General features: G+C 42.0%; 1 protein-coding gene across 1 annotated transcript in view; it reads left to right on the forward strand.

The window, feature by feature from the left end:
• Nucleotides 10,596-16,129, forward strand: part of TOPAZ1 (testis and ovary specific PAZ domain containing 1) — a 69,292-nt gene continuing 63,758 nt past the window's right edge. The window contains 2 exon segments of the mRNA XM_021071723.1: nucleotides 10,596-10,967; nucleotides 11,579-14,045. Of these exon segments, the coding sequence (XP_020927382.1) occupies nucleotides 10,757-10,967; nucleotides 11,579-14,045 (2,678 nt within the window). The 5' untranslated portion in view covers nucleotides 10,596-10,756.

Consider the following 16,129-nt stretch of genomic DNA (forward strand, 5'->3'; position numbering starts at 1 on the left):
CCCATTCGTGGTTCACTTTAGTTTTGTGAGGCAGGGGTCAGGTCCCAGTTCGCATCTCTCAACTGGATGGAGTCCAAATCAAACTCTTCTACTGGTTTCCTGGAAGCCACCCTTGCCAGGCATCGGTCAGAAAACACCTTCTCACAAGAGGACAGGATTCAGCAGAGTGGCCACTCTCTCCCATGAATATCCACAGAGCTCCCATAAATGTTAACTATAATTTCAACAGATCAACCAGTGGCCAGGCATCATAATGGGTGCTGGGATAAGAGATCAGAAAGACACTCTTGGAGTTCCTGTTGTGGCTCAGCGGGTTAAAAACCTGACTAGTATCCGTGAGGATGTGGGTTTGATCCCTGGCCTCATTCAGTGGACTAAGGATCCAGCATTGCCGAGGCTGTGGTGTAGGCCAGCAGCTGCAGCTCCGATTCGACCCCCAGTCTGGGAACTTCCAAGTGCCGCAGGTGTGGCCCTAAAAAGGAAAAAAAGAAGGAAAAGAGAAAGAAGGAGAGGAAGATGACATTTCTTGGCTTTCAAAGGGGAATTGTTCTTCCTCAGGGTCTCTTGAATCTGCTGCTTGCTTATCTAGGGTTTCTCTCTAACACGAGGGCTGTGGAGAGGGCTCTCTGGTTGGACGTCTCCTTCCTGAAACACAGCCCTTCCAGATCAGCCTTTCTGAGCCTCAACTCTGACAGCCGCACCATTCCACCCAGCCCTCAAAAAGGAGAATTTCAGGTCCCATGCATCCAGCTGACATGTACTAGGGACTTGCTCTGGGTGGGGCACTATTGCAGCAGGGGGGATACAGCGGGGCAGAAAAAGGCCCTGCTCCAGCTGGGGGCTGGGGAAGACATGATGAGCGTGTCACAGGGCACGTGTTGAAAGAGCCAGGAGGAGAATGGCAAGTGACAGGAAAGCACGTGGGGGAATCTCCCCTCTTTAAGTGGTGCCAGTGTTGATGTTTACCCAGGTTTGTCCTGTGATCCTGTGGGACAGGGAAGGTTAAGGAACACCCCCACCCTTTGTCTTCCAGAAAACTGCTTACTACAAAGAACCACCTTCTCCCTTTTAGCAGATAAGACTTACAGGTGCCTCTTATTTACCCATGACAAGCCCAGACCCTCAAAACTCCCTTTCTTTGCCTCATAAATGATTAGTCAAAGTGTGTGTCCCCACTAATCAGTTGGAACAAAATGCTTGTTTACCAAACATTGGTTAAGCTTCTCTGTCCCTCCAGTTTCCTGAACTTTGGCCCACCCTCACGCTGAGCCAGCACCCAACCCGCACCAAGAACAGTCTGGCCTTAGGGGCAGACATTCTCTGATCTTCTATCTGATCACGCCACCCTGTCGTCCCACTCCCCCACACCTGCTTCCTGCTAGTGTGATTTAATCCTCTCTGTAAATAAAAACTCTTTGAATCAATCCATTGACACCAGCCAGATCCATGACGTGTTTATGTGTAATATGTGAAACACTGTACTTTCCTAGTGTGTGAACTATGATAATATCGTATTGTTCACAAGGTTTAAAGTGAGATGTCCTCCAAAGACGGTTCTCAGTTTTAAAATTTAAATTCTATCCATGAGGATGATATAAAGATGATGGATTCTGGTGGGAAGAAACATTCCAGGCAGGGAAAGAGCAACACAGAAGTCCCAAGACGAGAACACACTTAGCATGTTCCAGTGTCAACAAGAAGGTCAGTGGGTTAGGGCATCACAAGGAGGAAGAAAGGGGTCAAATATTAGGGCAAAGGGATGCCAGGGGTATGATTATGCAAAGCCCATGGAATATCAGAAAGACTTTCAATTTTATTTTAAATGGGATAGGTACCCACTAGAGGGTTTGGACGCAGAAACAAGTTGCATTTTAATGAATCAACTTGACTGCTATGTGAAGAATAGTGTAGTAAATTTGGAAATAGGGAAATAAGTTAGGAGGCTGTTTACAGTGGTCTGAAAAGAAAGGATGGTGGCCTAACTAGGGGACAGAAGTGGTGGAGATGATGAGAAATGGTGAAATTTTGAATATTTCCAAGGAAAGCAGACAGTTTGCTAATGAATTGAATGCAGTTAGAGGAGTGGGCCTGTTGAGAGAGAGGATTCCAGAATGAGTCTACTTTTGACCTAAGTAACAGGAATTATGGAGTTGCCCTTTACTGAGCTGAGGAACATATGGGAGGAGTGGGGGAATCCAGAGTAATATTTTGGGCATGTGAATGTAAAATGTCAGTTAGATATTGTCTTAGCTCAGACAGAGCTCAAAGCAAAGACCCAGGAATAAGAAGTTTGGTTTTTGGGTTTTTTGTTTGTTTGTTTTTTTTTTTTTTTTTTTTTAATCTGCAGCATACAGTATTATGATGTGGGATCCCAGTTCACAGATCATATTGAACCTGGGCCACAGCAGTGAAATGGCCAAATCCTAACCATTAGACCACCAGGCAGCTCCCAGAAATACATTTTTTTTTAGGAGGTACAGGACCAGTGGTAAAAAGAGGGAGAGAGACCAGGACAGAGGAGAGGCCAATAAAAAGATGTGCTATCAAGGTTGCTGCCTGTGCAATGAGGGCTCACATCTTCAGAAATATCTGAGGAAACATACAAAATGCCTCCTGGATTATCTGTCCAAAGGGCAGGAGGCAAGAGCCTCTCCACCCCCCGCCACCACCCCCAACATATATACACAGATACACTAATGCTGCTGCACTTTCTAGTTGCCTACACCCTGAAGGAAGCCAGCTGTCTGCTGTGGGGCACTGGAGGAATCCCTGGGGCAGGAAGGGAAAATGTTTGGTGAATGCTCTTGGTTAAATGAGTCGAACCCTGCAAGGAACTGTTTATCCCAGCCACTTGGCTCAAAGGCATGGACAAGGGGCTACAAAGCAGGACATGGTGCTAGAGATATAAATCTGGAAGTCACCTGTATAAACATTATGAACACTATAACTATATATAATGTTCTCTTGAGTGGGAAGAAGACTAACTAGGGAGTTCCCCTTGTGGTGCAGTGGTTAATAAATCCAACTAGGAACCATGAGGTTTTGGGTTCGATCCCTGGCCTCGCTCAGTGGGTTAAGGATCCCGGCATTGCCGTGAGCTGTGGTGTAGGTCACAGATGCAGCTTGGATCCTGTGCTGCTGTGGCTCTGGTGTATGCCGGCAGCTACAGCTCCCGTTAGACCCCTAGCCTGGGAACCTCCATAGGCTGTGAGTTCGGCCCTAGAAAAGATGAAAAGACAAAAAAAAAAAAAAAAAAGATGACTAAATAGGAGGAAATTTGGTCTGTCACACTTCAAATCATTCTCTCTCCGTGGTAAGCTTGATTTCGACATAGCAGCCGCAGGCATTCTCTCTGAGGTTATCCCATTCTGGAAAGTGAAATGGGAATTACCTCCTCAAGACAAAATAATAGACTGCAATGTTGGCTCTCATTCACTTTGAAAAATTGAGAGGCAAAAATGCAAGATCACTTACAGAGATGCTAAAACGTGAGCACCTGCACCCCAGACATCCTTAGACAGGTAGGCAACTGCACAAAGAAGCAGCAGAATGAATCTGTGCTTACTTCCCTCTCTCTCAGACGGGAGGGGATTGTCTCCTGAAGAGTGGCCATTGAAAGTGCGGGCGACTCAGCAGCAGCAGAAGAAACACTTAGGAAATGATTGGTTTACAGCACTTTTAAATTACTTAGCTCTGTGCCTCATGGTAGTAAAACAAAGGGGTTAGACTAGATGATTTCTGAGCTTCTGTTCTGCTGACAGATGCCCATTGTGTTCCATTTTGGACTTATTACATTGAGTAATTGACTTCATCTGACTCAATGACACAATCAAAACTCTTAAGATTAAAGAGCGTGGTGTTCTGGAGCCGGAGGAAGAGTGGCGCGTCATCCTTGGCTGCTCTGGATATGGGGCCCTCTAGTGGATAGAAAGTTATTTGCGATTTCCAAGTCTGGACTTACATATCTGAAGTAAACTATTTGGGACCAGTGGCTGATTTTGAATCCTTGACATTTCCGTCCCCTAACACTTCACCTATCCCCCTCTCAGGGAAATAAGATCATTGATTTTTGTTTAGCATTTAAAAAGTTCCATTATGTTATTCTTTACTGAGCAAGATTGGATGATGTTCCTGAACAGAAGATTCACAATCTGAAGTCAAATAAGAAGCTACTCCTGGTGAAAACACCGGAAATACTTAGGAGAAAGGAAAGTGACCGTGTCTTAGGAGAAAACCACATGTATTCTTGCATTATTTAGACATTCATTTCAAGAGGGTGAAAAAACATTTCCTGATACCATGGCAGTACAGAAGTCTTTCCTTTCATCTCCTGTGTTCCTTTATCCTCACTTTGGTCAGTTGAGATGGGGTGGGGGGTGGGGAGGCAGTCTATTACCAAGTAAAGAAATTAAGTATCTTAAACGCAAGAATGTAATGCAGGAAACTGGATAGAAGAATTGAGAAAGCAAACTGTTTGTTGAGGTTTCCGGAGATGAGTAACAACAGAAAGCCACTGCCACTCTAAGGATGGAGAGAAAAGGGATCTCAAGGCAGGTGGCTGAAGCTGCACCCCAGTGAGCCTGGCCCCCAAGGATGGAGGCCCAGAGGAGATGTAGCTGCTGTCTCATAGAAACCCTAAGTCAGAGAAAGAGCTGAGGAACTCCTCCCTTCTCCATTCTCCTCTCAGTGTCCTCCACTAGTCAAATCTCACCCATGATTCAGAAACATGGAAAACACAGGCTGAGGTGCTGGCCCCTGTGATGCAGAGGAGGACAGAGGAAGAGTGTGGAATTTCTGTGAGGGCAAACTGACCAAGAACTGGCACGATAAAGAGAAGAAGTTATGAGGTCAAAGCTAATAAATATTAGCAATAGAAAGGTCTGTGGAAGTAAACCACAGATCTGTAGGGCCAGCATCATGGGCACACAACCTGTGTAGTTGCACAGGGACCCACACTTGGTTTAATGCCCTGATGTCTCTGTCTTAAATCCTTAATCTTTTAAAAAATATACATACATATATTTTTTAAAATATAGGTATATTTGATTTACAATGTTAATTTCTGCTTCACAGCAAAGTGATTCAGTTATACATATATATATTCTCTTTTTAAAAAATTATTTTCCATTATGGTTTATCATAAGACATTGAATATAGTTCTCTGTGCTATACAGTAGGACTTTGTTTATCGCCTCTGTAATAGCTTCATCTGCTAACCCCAACCTCCCACTCCACCCCTCTCCCAACCCCCTCCACTCTGGCAAGCACAAATATGTTCTCCTTGTCTGTGAGTCTATTTCTGTTTTGTAGATAAGTTCATTTTTGTCATATTTTAGATTCCAAATATAAGGAATTCCTTACTCTTTAAAGAGAGCCTCCAAAAAGTGCATTTTCATTTTGTACTGAGCCCCCCAAATTATGTAGCCCATCCTATGCATTAATGATCTCTAAGTTGTTAAGTTGTAGAAAGCAGACAATGTGGCTCTGCTGTCATCTTTCCAGCACAGAACTAGGACTTGCCATTCACGAGAGACATTGGAGGAGCAGTAGCTCTGAAGTTGACTTCAAAGGCTAGGCAGTAGTGTCAATCAGGATCCAGGGACAAGGGGAAAAGTGTAGAAAAGAAAAGGGGGTGGGTGGGTGGGGAGAATGGAAGAGAAGGGACTCCCAGGTACCCACAAAAAGCTGACTCTCTGTGGACTGAGATGCAATCCAATGGGTGTGGAGAAATATTCTACTCCATCTTCTTGACTCCCAAGTGTGTGAAATCTGCCACTAAGAAGATGGAGTCTTTTCTGGTAAACAACTGTGCCTGCTCTTTCCAGACACTGTCAAGCACAATAATAGGATTATGATAATCATTTCACGGAAGAGGATAGAAGAAAACTTGTATAAATACACCTAATCTCCTCAAGTTTTCTGTGAAAGCATTTGGTATGAAGAATATAAGAACTGCAATAAAGATTATAATTTTCTTATTCAGAATACTCAGTATGCTTGAATTTACAATTTCCTATGTTCCTAAGCTCTTCTCATATCTCTTTTATTCATTTCTCAACAGTTATATGTGCATAAGTCTTTAAATTCCTGGGCCGATAACTGACTTTAAGACAATCTGTTTTTATTCACAATAAAGAAGTGAGACTTGTATTTTTACCTTTATTTTACCAAGATCTTAGCAGCAATGTTTATTCTGAAGGTGTTTATTTAACATATCTAGTTAGTCTTTACAATCTGCTAGGCATTGTTCTAAGTACTTTACAAATATTAGCATATTTAATTCTCATGCAAACTCCTTAGGACTCCAACTTCTTTAGCATCTTCCACAAAGAATAAATTTGTGTATAAAAGACAGGAGAAAGGAAAGCAGTTTTAGGCTTCTAAGGGTGCCAAATGCCAGAAGGTAAATATATGGGAAGAAACTAATAGAGTAAGTTTTATTTGCAGATTCCTCTAGTGCCATCTCTAGACTAATAAGAGTATAGAGTCGCGAAGGGCTAAATGAAATAAGCAAGACAAAGACAAACGTCATATGATATTACTTATATGTAGAATCTTAAAAAAATCATACAAATGAACTTATTTACAAAACAGAAAAAGACTCACAAACTTTGAAAACAAGCATCATTACCAAAGGAGAAAAGTCAGGGGGAGGGATGGATTGGGGGTTCGGGATTGGCATTGTTACGGCAGATACCCAGCAGCCCTGCGCTGCAGCGCATCAGCTCTGGTGACAGCCCCGTGGCTGTAGTGTACCAGCTCCGGCAGCTTTGTGGCTGCAGTGGGTCAGCTCTTTTACCCGGCGAGAAACCAAGCGAGCACTCAGAGAGTTGGAGAACTCAGGTTTATTATGCCAGCGGGCTCAGAGGAGATCGCTCTCCAGAGTCTGAGCCCGGAAGAAGGGTTTCACAAGGCTTTTATGGGCTACATCTTCCGGTCCAAGCTTGGCTAGTTGGACTGGAGTGACGTCAGGCAAGGTAGTAGATGCGGAAACAATTTACAGCAGCAGATGCATGGGGGAGGACTGGTTGGGGCAGTTGGCTAGACTTTGCTTAGTCATCATGGCTGGGGTGTCTCCTTTCTACATTTTATTGGGACATTTTCTCCTACAGCATATGCACACTATTGTATGGAATGGATGGTCAAAGGGGATCTCTGTATAGCACAGGGAATCCTACTCAGAATTCTACACAGAATACTTTCTGTGATAATCTATGTGGAAAAAGAATCTGAAAAAGAGTGGATATGTATGTATGCATAACTGAATCATTTTATTGTATGGCAGAAATTATCACAAAATCGTAGATCAACTATACTTTATTAAAAGCTAAAAAATGAAAAAGGAAAATTGTAAATTTAAAGAATCTTTCATTCAATAAAAAAATTTTAAGGGTCTAGAGTAATCTCTAGTAAAGAAGAATTTATATCTTGCCTCTAGACAGAAAGAAGTGAGGGTACAGAGGTTTTTCTGCATTTGCTGCTGCTTAATTAACTTCAGCTCAAAATCTTTATGTCAAAGAGGCATATTTGGGGATAACATATTTCCTTCAGAAGGTTCGTATTTCAGGAGTTCCCGTCGTGGCACAGCAGAAATGAATCCGATTAGGAACCATGAGATTGCAAGTTCAATCCCTGGCCTCACTCAGTGGGTTAAGGATCCAGCGTTGCCATGAGCTGCAGAGTAGGTGGCAGACACAGCTTGGATCCTGCATTGCTGTGGCCCTGGCATAGGCTGGTTGCCACAGCTCTGATGCCCTAAAAAAAATAAATAAATAAAAAGCAGCAAAAAAAGAAGGTGCTCTTGTTTCATTTTACAGATGAGGAAACTGAGGCACAAAGTGAACTTGGAATGAGCTTGTACCCTGAAATCCCTAAAATAATTTTTCTAAATTTTGCTATTCTTAAACTGGCTTCCTTTTGATGGGAGGTATTTGCAAGCAGAAAGAAATAGTTTCCAGATTCTTTACACTGCCTTTATCTAAGTTCAATTTTCTAGAAGCTCTTAATTCTACTTACCCACTTATCCAAACTGCCACAGTACTCACACTCTCTGCATCATACCTACCAACCTTTATTTTATTTTATTTTATTGTCTTTTTGTCTTTTCTAGAGCCACACCCATGGCATATGGAGGTTACCAGGCTAGGGTCTAATTGGAGCTGTAGCTGCTGGCCTTTGCCAGAGCCTCATCTGCAACCTACACCACAGCTCACGGCAACGCCAGATCCTTAACCCACTGAGCAAGGCCAGGGATCGAATCTACAACCTTATGGTTCCTAGCCAGATTTGTTAACCACTGAGCCACGACACAAACTCCCACCTACTATCCTTTAATACATCACTCAAAGTCACCAATTTCCTCATTCAACACACAAAATGCCAAAATTAAAAGAAGGTACTTGCCCTGAGGGACACATATAAATAAACAGTTGAAAGCCATGTGTTGGCCAACAGGAACACCAGATCTCTCCAAGTGTAAAGAGAAAGGCAGCCAGGAAGATTCCTTGAGGGGTGATCCTTGCCCTGACTCTTGAAGGGGAATATATACTTCACTAAGCAGACAAGCAAAGAAGGAATTTCCAGGACCAGCATGTAGGAAACAACAGGCATGACAGATCATAGGGAAGCTGGGGAGTTTCAGTTGTAGCCCAATGTGGTTTAAGTGCATACCAAGGTATGTGTGGTGTTTCCCCACTCCAAAAAAAGGTAAAATTGTTACTGAATCCAACTTGGGTCTGCATGCCTGCAGTGCAGTACTGACAATTTACTGGTACCAGATTGTGATGAAGGAAAGTAAAGTGTTTATCTGCAGAGCACCAAACAAGAAGTTCAGGCAGCTCATGCTCAAAAGATCTAGACTCCCTGATTGTCTTCAGGGAAGGGTTTTCAAAGGCAACATTTGCAGGGAAGGTCTGCACAACATATACTTTTTTTCTGATTGGTTGGCTTGAAGTAACAGGGTGATGTTTTGGGAATCTCAATTATCAGCCTCCTAGTTCAAACCAGTCTGGGTTCTATGTGCCTGTGCTCAGCCTGAAGTTATCATCCTGCTCCCAGGTGGGGGCCTTAGTTCTGTAGAAGATCTCAAAGATATGTATCAGATTGTTCTGCACATCACATGAGGAAGAACTAGGACTCTGCTTTTTGGCTACACTGGTGATCCTTGACTGCTTTCCCTTTGTTTCTGCATTCCCTCACGTCCCTAATTAGTAACTGTTTGAATGTGCTCTTTGGAACTTGCAAGAAGGCTATAAAGAAGAAACAGGGACACACAAAACTTTTTGTGCCTGGGAGGGCGTGTGTGTGTGTTGGGGGGGTGCTGCTCAGTTTCGAAATCATGACTCTCATATAGATGTAAAAATGAAAATGTTAAGATTGTGTTTCTCTCATTAGGCAGATTTTATAACCACTTGCTCAAAGGATAAGTCCAAAGAACAGACACATTTCTAGAAAAGGAATATTGAAATGAATGTGCAAAAGGCAGGAACACTGGCTTCTTCAACAGGGAGTGGGAAGATAATTGAACTTCTGTAGGAAAGAATTTGTGTGTCTATAGACCATTATTTTGCATTGCTACCACTCACTTACAACTTACATAATTGCAAAATATCTCCCATAGAATCAAATAATGCAGAAGGGTGACTCTCGTGCACAGATTTCCACCAAAGCACAACTTTTCCACTATAGTGACAGTAAGAGATAAAATCGAATATTCCGGGGCCATATCAGGAAAAGCCACAAATACCACACTAAAGAGTTTGAACTTTCTGTTACTTTCAGTCTTTAAGCAAAGGATGTTCATGAAAGGTCAAGGTGGAGGAGTTCCCTGTTGGCCTACTGGTTAAGGATCTGGCAGTTGTCACTGCTGTGGCTTGGGTTAGCCCTTCACCCAGGATGCAAGACACTGGGTGCGGCGAAAAAAAAAAAAAAAAAAAAAAGTCAAGCTGGGAAATGCCAGGATACCAGGATAGCCTTTCACCAGAAGGGCATGGCTAGGCAGCAGGTGGAAGCTGACTGAAATAACACAAGAATGGAGGCATGAATAAAATCCAGGAGGTTGATGCATTAGGTCAGTCTGAGTCTGCAAGCCAGAGCCAAGGTGAGTGGCTGACAGAAACAGAAGTTTGAATCGAGCAGATCAAATGAATGTGGATGTGACAGATAAAGTGGAAAGAAGTGTATCTCTGAAGGTTTCTAAATTTCTGACAACTGGGTAGATGGCTTATCCACCAACACAAGAGGAAAAAGCCTACGAGGAAAGATAAGGTCAATAGTTTGGGACCTAACTGGAGAGTGAGGTGCCTACAGGACGTCGAGAAGGCAGGTGGAAAGGGACCCCAGAAAACTCAGGGTAGTGTTAGAAGCCACTGGCTCTTTGCTAGCAACCAGTCCTTAGAGACAATAGGTTGGAGAGGGGCCCCGAAAGGTCCCAGGAGGGTCCGCCGAATGCCGAATGGAAGCTTCTACCGGCCCAGTAGGGAGGCCCCACCCCAGCTCAGTGAATACGGTAGGCGCTGACCACAGAGTCTCGCGGTCCTTCAGCCGGTTGGCCCCGCCGCGCTTCCTCGCTGGGATCCTCGGGCCCCACTTCCGCTTCCGGTACCGGGGCTTAGGTGGCGGGCGGCGAGGCGCGGCGCGGGCCGGGGCGGAGTTGGGGGCCGAAGATCCCTGGCGGTAGGAGTAGACTTCGCGCGGCCGGTAGGCTCCAGCCAGGAGGTGTGGCGGGCCTCTGCGGACACTAGGCGGCCCAGAGCGGATGCGGCGGCCGCCGCCCTCGGGCCCAGCGACGGCCCCGGGGCGTGAGGGCGACACGCGAGGTCCCAGGAAGCGAGGCCGGCGGTCCGGACCCGAGTCAAGCGAGGTGGAAGATAGCGGTCCTGAGGCCGGGAGGCGCGAGGAGAGCAGACAAAAGAGGAGGATGGTGGCCCGGGCGTCTGAGAGAGAAGAGGTGGAAAGTGACCAGTCGGGTGAGGCGTCTGGGTCTGGGAAGGCCTTGGCGAGGCGGCGTGTGGAGGGGCCTGGGAGCCTGGTGGGCCCTTCAGACCCGTCAGAGCAGACGGGCTTAGAAGCAGCGAAGGAAGCAGCGCTCCCCTTGTAGTCAAGTAGACACAATAAGGAAGCACTCAGGGGTCACTCCCTTTCTAGCCTTTGCACCCCTTCTCCTTTATCCGTGTTTTATCACTAATGTGTCACTTGAATCTGCATTGGCTTTACAGATGGACACGGTTGACCAGGAGAGAGGAAGAAAACAGAAATTCCCTTAAAAGGTGTTTGCCCGTTAGGATCCCTTGGTCAGAAGTTCTTTAAAAGGAATTCCTACTAGTGATCCACTTTGGCTAGTGTGAAATAATGATGATGCTAGAGGTTGTTCACCTGCCTTAGAATGTATACAGCTTTGTATATAGTTCCTTATTGGAAATCAGGTCTTTGACTTAAAAACAAATGTGTTTCCATATAGCTATTCAGGGAAATAAAAATGGATGGCTTCACAATTTAAAAAAAAAATTTTTTTTTAATGGCATTGCTTTTTCCTTCTCAATATAAAATCTTTTCTGGTATGTTTTGTTGTTTTGATCAGCCAGGGAAAAAAGAAAAGTTACTGAAGTCTCAAGTGATGATCCACAGCCAGGGACTGACCTGGTAAGAAAGGAATCGTTAACCAGTTCGGAATCTTTCCAAAAAGTGGAATACAGTGAATTTCAAAATATGGCTTTCTTGCAGTCTTCGGGTAAGGAAAGTTTGGTAGAAGGTATTAAAAGAAAAATTCGCATTAAAAAATGTAAAAGCTTAGAAAGCCCACCTCTCAAAATAACTGAAAATAAGTCTTCACAAAATATTAAGGTTGAATTCCAAGATGAACTGTACAAGAATACTCTGAAATATTCTTGTAACAGCTTGTCCCCTGGAGTAGAAAATAATCCCATTTTAAAATTACAGGATTACAATTATTTCCCCCATTCCAAGCGTTTTAATGGTGAAAATAGCCTTGCATGTAAACCTGATGGTGGATATATGCATGTACCAGAAAATTCCTCAGAGTTAAAGAAAGAAAACCCTAGGAGTCTTGCAGATAAGAGTGACGCAAATAATATTTTTCAGCTTTTACAAACTGAAGAAAATGTAATGCCAGTAAATAAGTTACTGCTTGAAGAGAATGATTTATACCAAAGTAAAAATAACAGTTTGCTTTCCTGCCTTCAAAGTGAAAAAAATAAATATTCGCTAGAGGAGAGCAGTGTTGGGAAAAAAACCAAAAAAAGGATGAAGGTGTCTGAAAAAGGAGATGAAATGGTTTTTGAGGTGAAGTTCTCTAAAGTGTATAACCAGTCTGAATTGGTGTTACAAGAAAACCAAACAGGTGCTGAAAGTAAAGAAGCAGAGACTTTAGAGGCTAAAAAATGTCCTATAAAGGCTTTGAGAAAGATAAACCATGATACACTGTCACCAGTGAATCATTTATTAAGTCTTCCTGAAACATTGGGGAAAAAAACAAGTCCTGAACATCCTGTAAATGCTATGTTTCAGAACACCCTTGAGCCACTTTTGAAAGAAGAAACAACGATTGCTTCAGAGCCCTTAGGATCTAGAAGCATGGATCCAGAAGAGTATTTTAAGTCTATGAAAAGCTCAGTAGTGAAGTCACCTAGCAGTTGCCATCCTATTGAAAAGAGATCTTCAAGGGAAGACTTGAAGAATGAAGCTGAAGAATCTAAGTTAAGCTGTCGCAGAACAATACCAATGACTGGCAAGAGAACTTGGCCTTGTTACTCATGCGCTAGAATTTCTGCCCAGTGTTGGAAAAAGACTTCCTTGCCACAATCAAATAACTCTCTTCCTGGGTCTTTGGAATGTTTTAGGCAAGATGATTTCCTTAAACAGCAAGCAAATCAAACTTACTTAACTGACGCCAGATTAATGCTACAGAGTTCCCTAACAGAAACAAACAGTGAATCTTCAAGTAAAGAAAAATTGGATTCTAATTTAAATTGTTTATCTTCAGGCTCTGCAGTAGAACCTACTTTAATGGTTAAAAAAGAACCTATAATCAATGATGACAAAAAATTGAAGTCAGAGGAACTTAGCAGAAGTGAGTCAGAGGTCATTTCTAATGCTACTGAAGATACTCCATTAACCTGTATGACTCAAAGCTTAATAGGAAGTAAAAAAAAAGATAGAGGGAATTTTACAAAACTTAATTTAACAGTGGCTTCTCAGGATGGCCAGGAAGCCAATAACTCTATAAACAAAACTATTCATCGAAAAGCGTGCGTGGCTAAGCAGACACTTGTGGTTCCAGATTTGGTCAAGATACTGAACACAGGACGGCTGACTAATTTTAAAATTCCTTTACTTAAGAACAAAACAGAAAAAAGAAAAGAAATAAATGCCAGGTCATCAGAGAGAGAAGTATATAGTCCCCTAGAACTTCTTGACAATTTATCTGGGACAGAGGTAAGACAGAATAGGACTAAAGAAGATGTTGCCACAGTAACTTCAGGACCTCAATCGTTGAGCATACAAAACAGTGTAATTCCAGTACAAGTTGGTACTGACTCATACTGCAGTAAGAGTTCCTGTATTATTTCTTCAAGCTTTCTAAAGCATGGTAAGGGTAGTAAACCATCTAACCACATCTCTAAACCAGGCAATGTTATTTCTAATAAGGAAGCTGTTTCTCTCACAGTTGAGAATACCTTTTCTCATGATCCTGGGTGTATAGAGAAAAGTCCTGCCCTCTGCTCTAATGAACAAAAAACATTCGAACCAGTTTCCTCTGAAGCTAGTGGTAGAAAAATTACTGAGAACTTCGCAGAAATTAAAGTGGGGTTTCCAGATATTCTTAAAGCATATGAAGATGATGTCCTCTTAATTGATGTAATTCAAGATGACCCAGACCTCTTTGGAGTCTCCAATGAAGGGGAGCTCTCACTTTCTTCAGAGGTTCCCATGTTAAGCCAGGAGCCCAGTGTTGCCGAAGAGCGCCTATCAACAGACTCCAAGCACATGAAACTTCCAGAAAAAAAAGAACCAAGAGATGACTTGAGGTATGCATGTTCAAGTATGCCTTTTGGTGCAGATTATTGTTGGGGGTTTCAAAGGCACTTTCTGTTCGTAGGTGTCACTAACTTATTCATTGATCATTGTAGTTCCATTATATTTTTAACCCAGTTATTAAATGTAACACAGTGTACTGTTACTGAGCCTTGGAAGTGTCATTATGCCAAAACTTAGAATCAAAATAAAAACAATTATAATACATTTGAAATTATAATGGAGCAGATTAGCTGTTCAGAACTTTAAATGGTTTATAGAGTGGCTTTTTAGATTACTGAGATTGCTTCTTTCAAAAGTCAAATTGGTTTTCATACTTTGTAAATTATTATTAATATACAGATATACTTCGGTTTCAGCCAAGTTACTTAAGAGCAGTGCTATATAATTTAGCCGATTTTCTGCTGTTAGATAAAAACAAGGGACCAGAGAAGGCTTGAAAAAGTTTAATTAGGAATTAAAACTTGAATCAAAAGTTAAACCAGCTTTCAAGGGAAAAAGCATAAAATTATATTCATAATTTTACTTTTAAGGTGATTTTTAAATGATAGTTAACCCCCCGGAAGAGGGTGAGTTTGCCTGAGTCAACTTTAAATGGAGCCAAGTGATAACCTTCATGTTTAGGAAATTGATCTGATTGGCTCATAATTTATTTAATACTGTGTCATATTTTATTAAATTTTTATAATTCCTCAAGTTCTAATTTATATTTCTATGTTACAATACTTGAATATTGGAATATTTTGTGAACAGACTCAAAACATGAAAACACTTTCCACTCAGATTCATTTGTACATGACTTAAATTTCTCTGACATTTATAAATTTTAGCTACTTTTTTGAAATTATATTCTTCTTGATGTTCTTAGTGTTACAAGAACTTGTAACTTAACACCGAGTAGAGTACTTTCTGTATCTCAAGGGAAGGACCAAGAGCTTTTTATTATTTTTTAAAACAGTGTAATGAGGATGGTAATCTGCCCATTTTGAGGTGGAAAAAATGAAAATGACAATTTGTCAGTTGTCCAAGTATACACTCCTAGTAACAGATTCTAGATTTGAACCCAAGTCTGTCTGTCTTTAAAATTAGTGGTTAACAACTTAACCTTTATAGTCTGACCTAGGTTTTTGAATCTTCTCATTGCCCTAATAGCGTGTGATGTTTTAGGTAAATTGTTTTACCATATCTGTAAAAAGGGAAGGTACTTGCCTCAGGATTATGAGGATTAAATCAGTGAAGGATGGGAAAGGTTTTGGTGTGGCACTGGTGAGTAGTAGCAGCTCAGTAAAAGGTAGTTATTAAAGGTGCTTTTAGCTCTTGTTATTACATACTTCCTTTGAGGTATGTAAAGGGAAATAGAGCAAATCCTGTTTTTGACAGCAGACCTCTCTGTTAGCTAACAAGATGTTGACAATCAGCTGCAGCCAGAAGTAGAAGAGAGAAATGTGAACTGGGTATAAAGTTTGTCTTTTATTCTTTTTTTTCTTAGAATAATGGCTGATTTTTATAAAAATAATGCATGTTCATTATATTAAAAGTATGAAAGGGAATCCTACCACCTAGAATCTAGAATAACATTAATTACTCATAACTTGTATGCATCATTCCAGATATCTGTCTAGGCATATATATGAATATAATTTTAGAAAAATTGGATCATGCCATTTTTAGTAAAAACATTTAATTTTATTTACCCATAACTTGGGTGAGGAGGGACTGAAGTGAAACTAAAGGAATTAGTGCATCAGTATACTTCTTCACCACAAGAAATTACTTCGTAAAAGTCTCTCCCAAATTAGTAAGAAAGATTATTTATTTGAAAGTTTTAGTTTTGTTATCATGACTTTTAAAAATTGAGTTCTGGGAAGTTCCCGTCGTGGCACAATGGTTAGCGAATCCGAGTAGGAACCATGAGGTTGTGTGTTCGATCCCAGGCCTCGCTCAGTGGATTAAGGATCCGGTGTTGCCATGAGCTGTGGTGTAGGTCACAGACACGGCTCAGATCCCACGTTGCTGTGGCTCTGGTGTGGGCCGGCGGCTACAGCTCCGATTTGACCCCTAGCCTGGGAACCTCCAT

The sequence above is a fragment of the Sus scrofa genome, chromosome 13, assembly GCF_000003025.6.
Source record: "Sus scrofa isolate TJ Tabasco breed Duroc chromosome 13, Sscrofa11.1, whole genome shotgun sequence".
Classification (NCBI taxonomy): Eukaryota; Metazoa; Chordata; class Mammalia; order Artiodactyla; family Suidae; genus Sus; species Sus scrofa.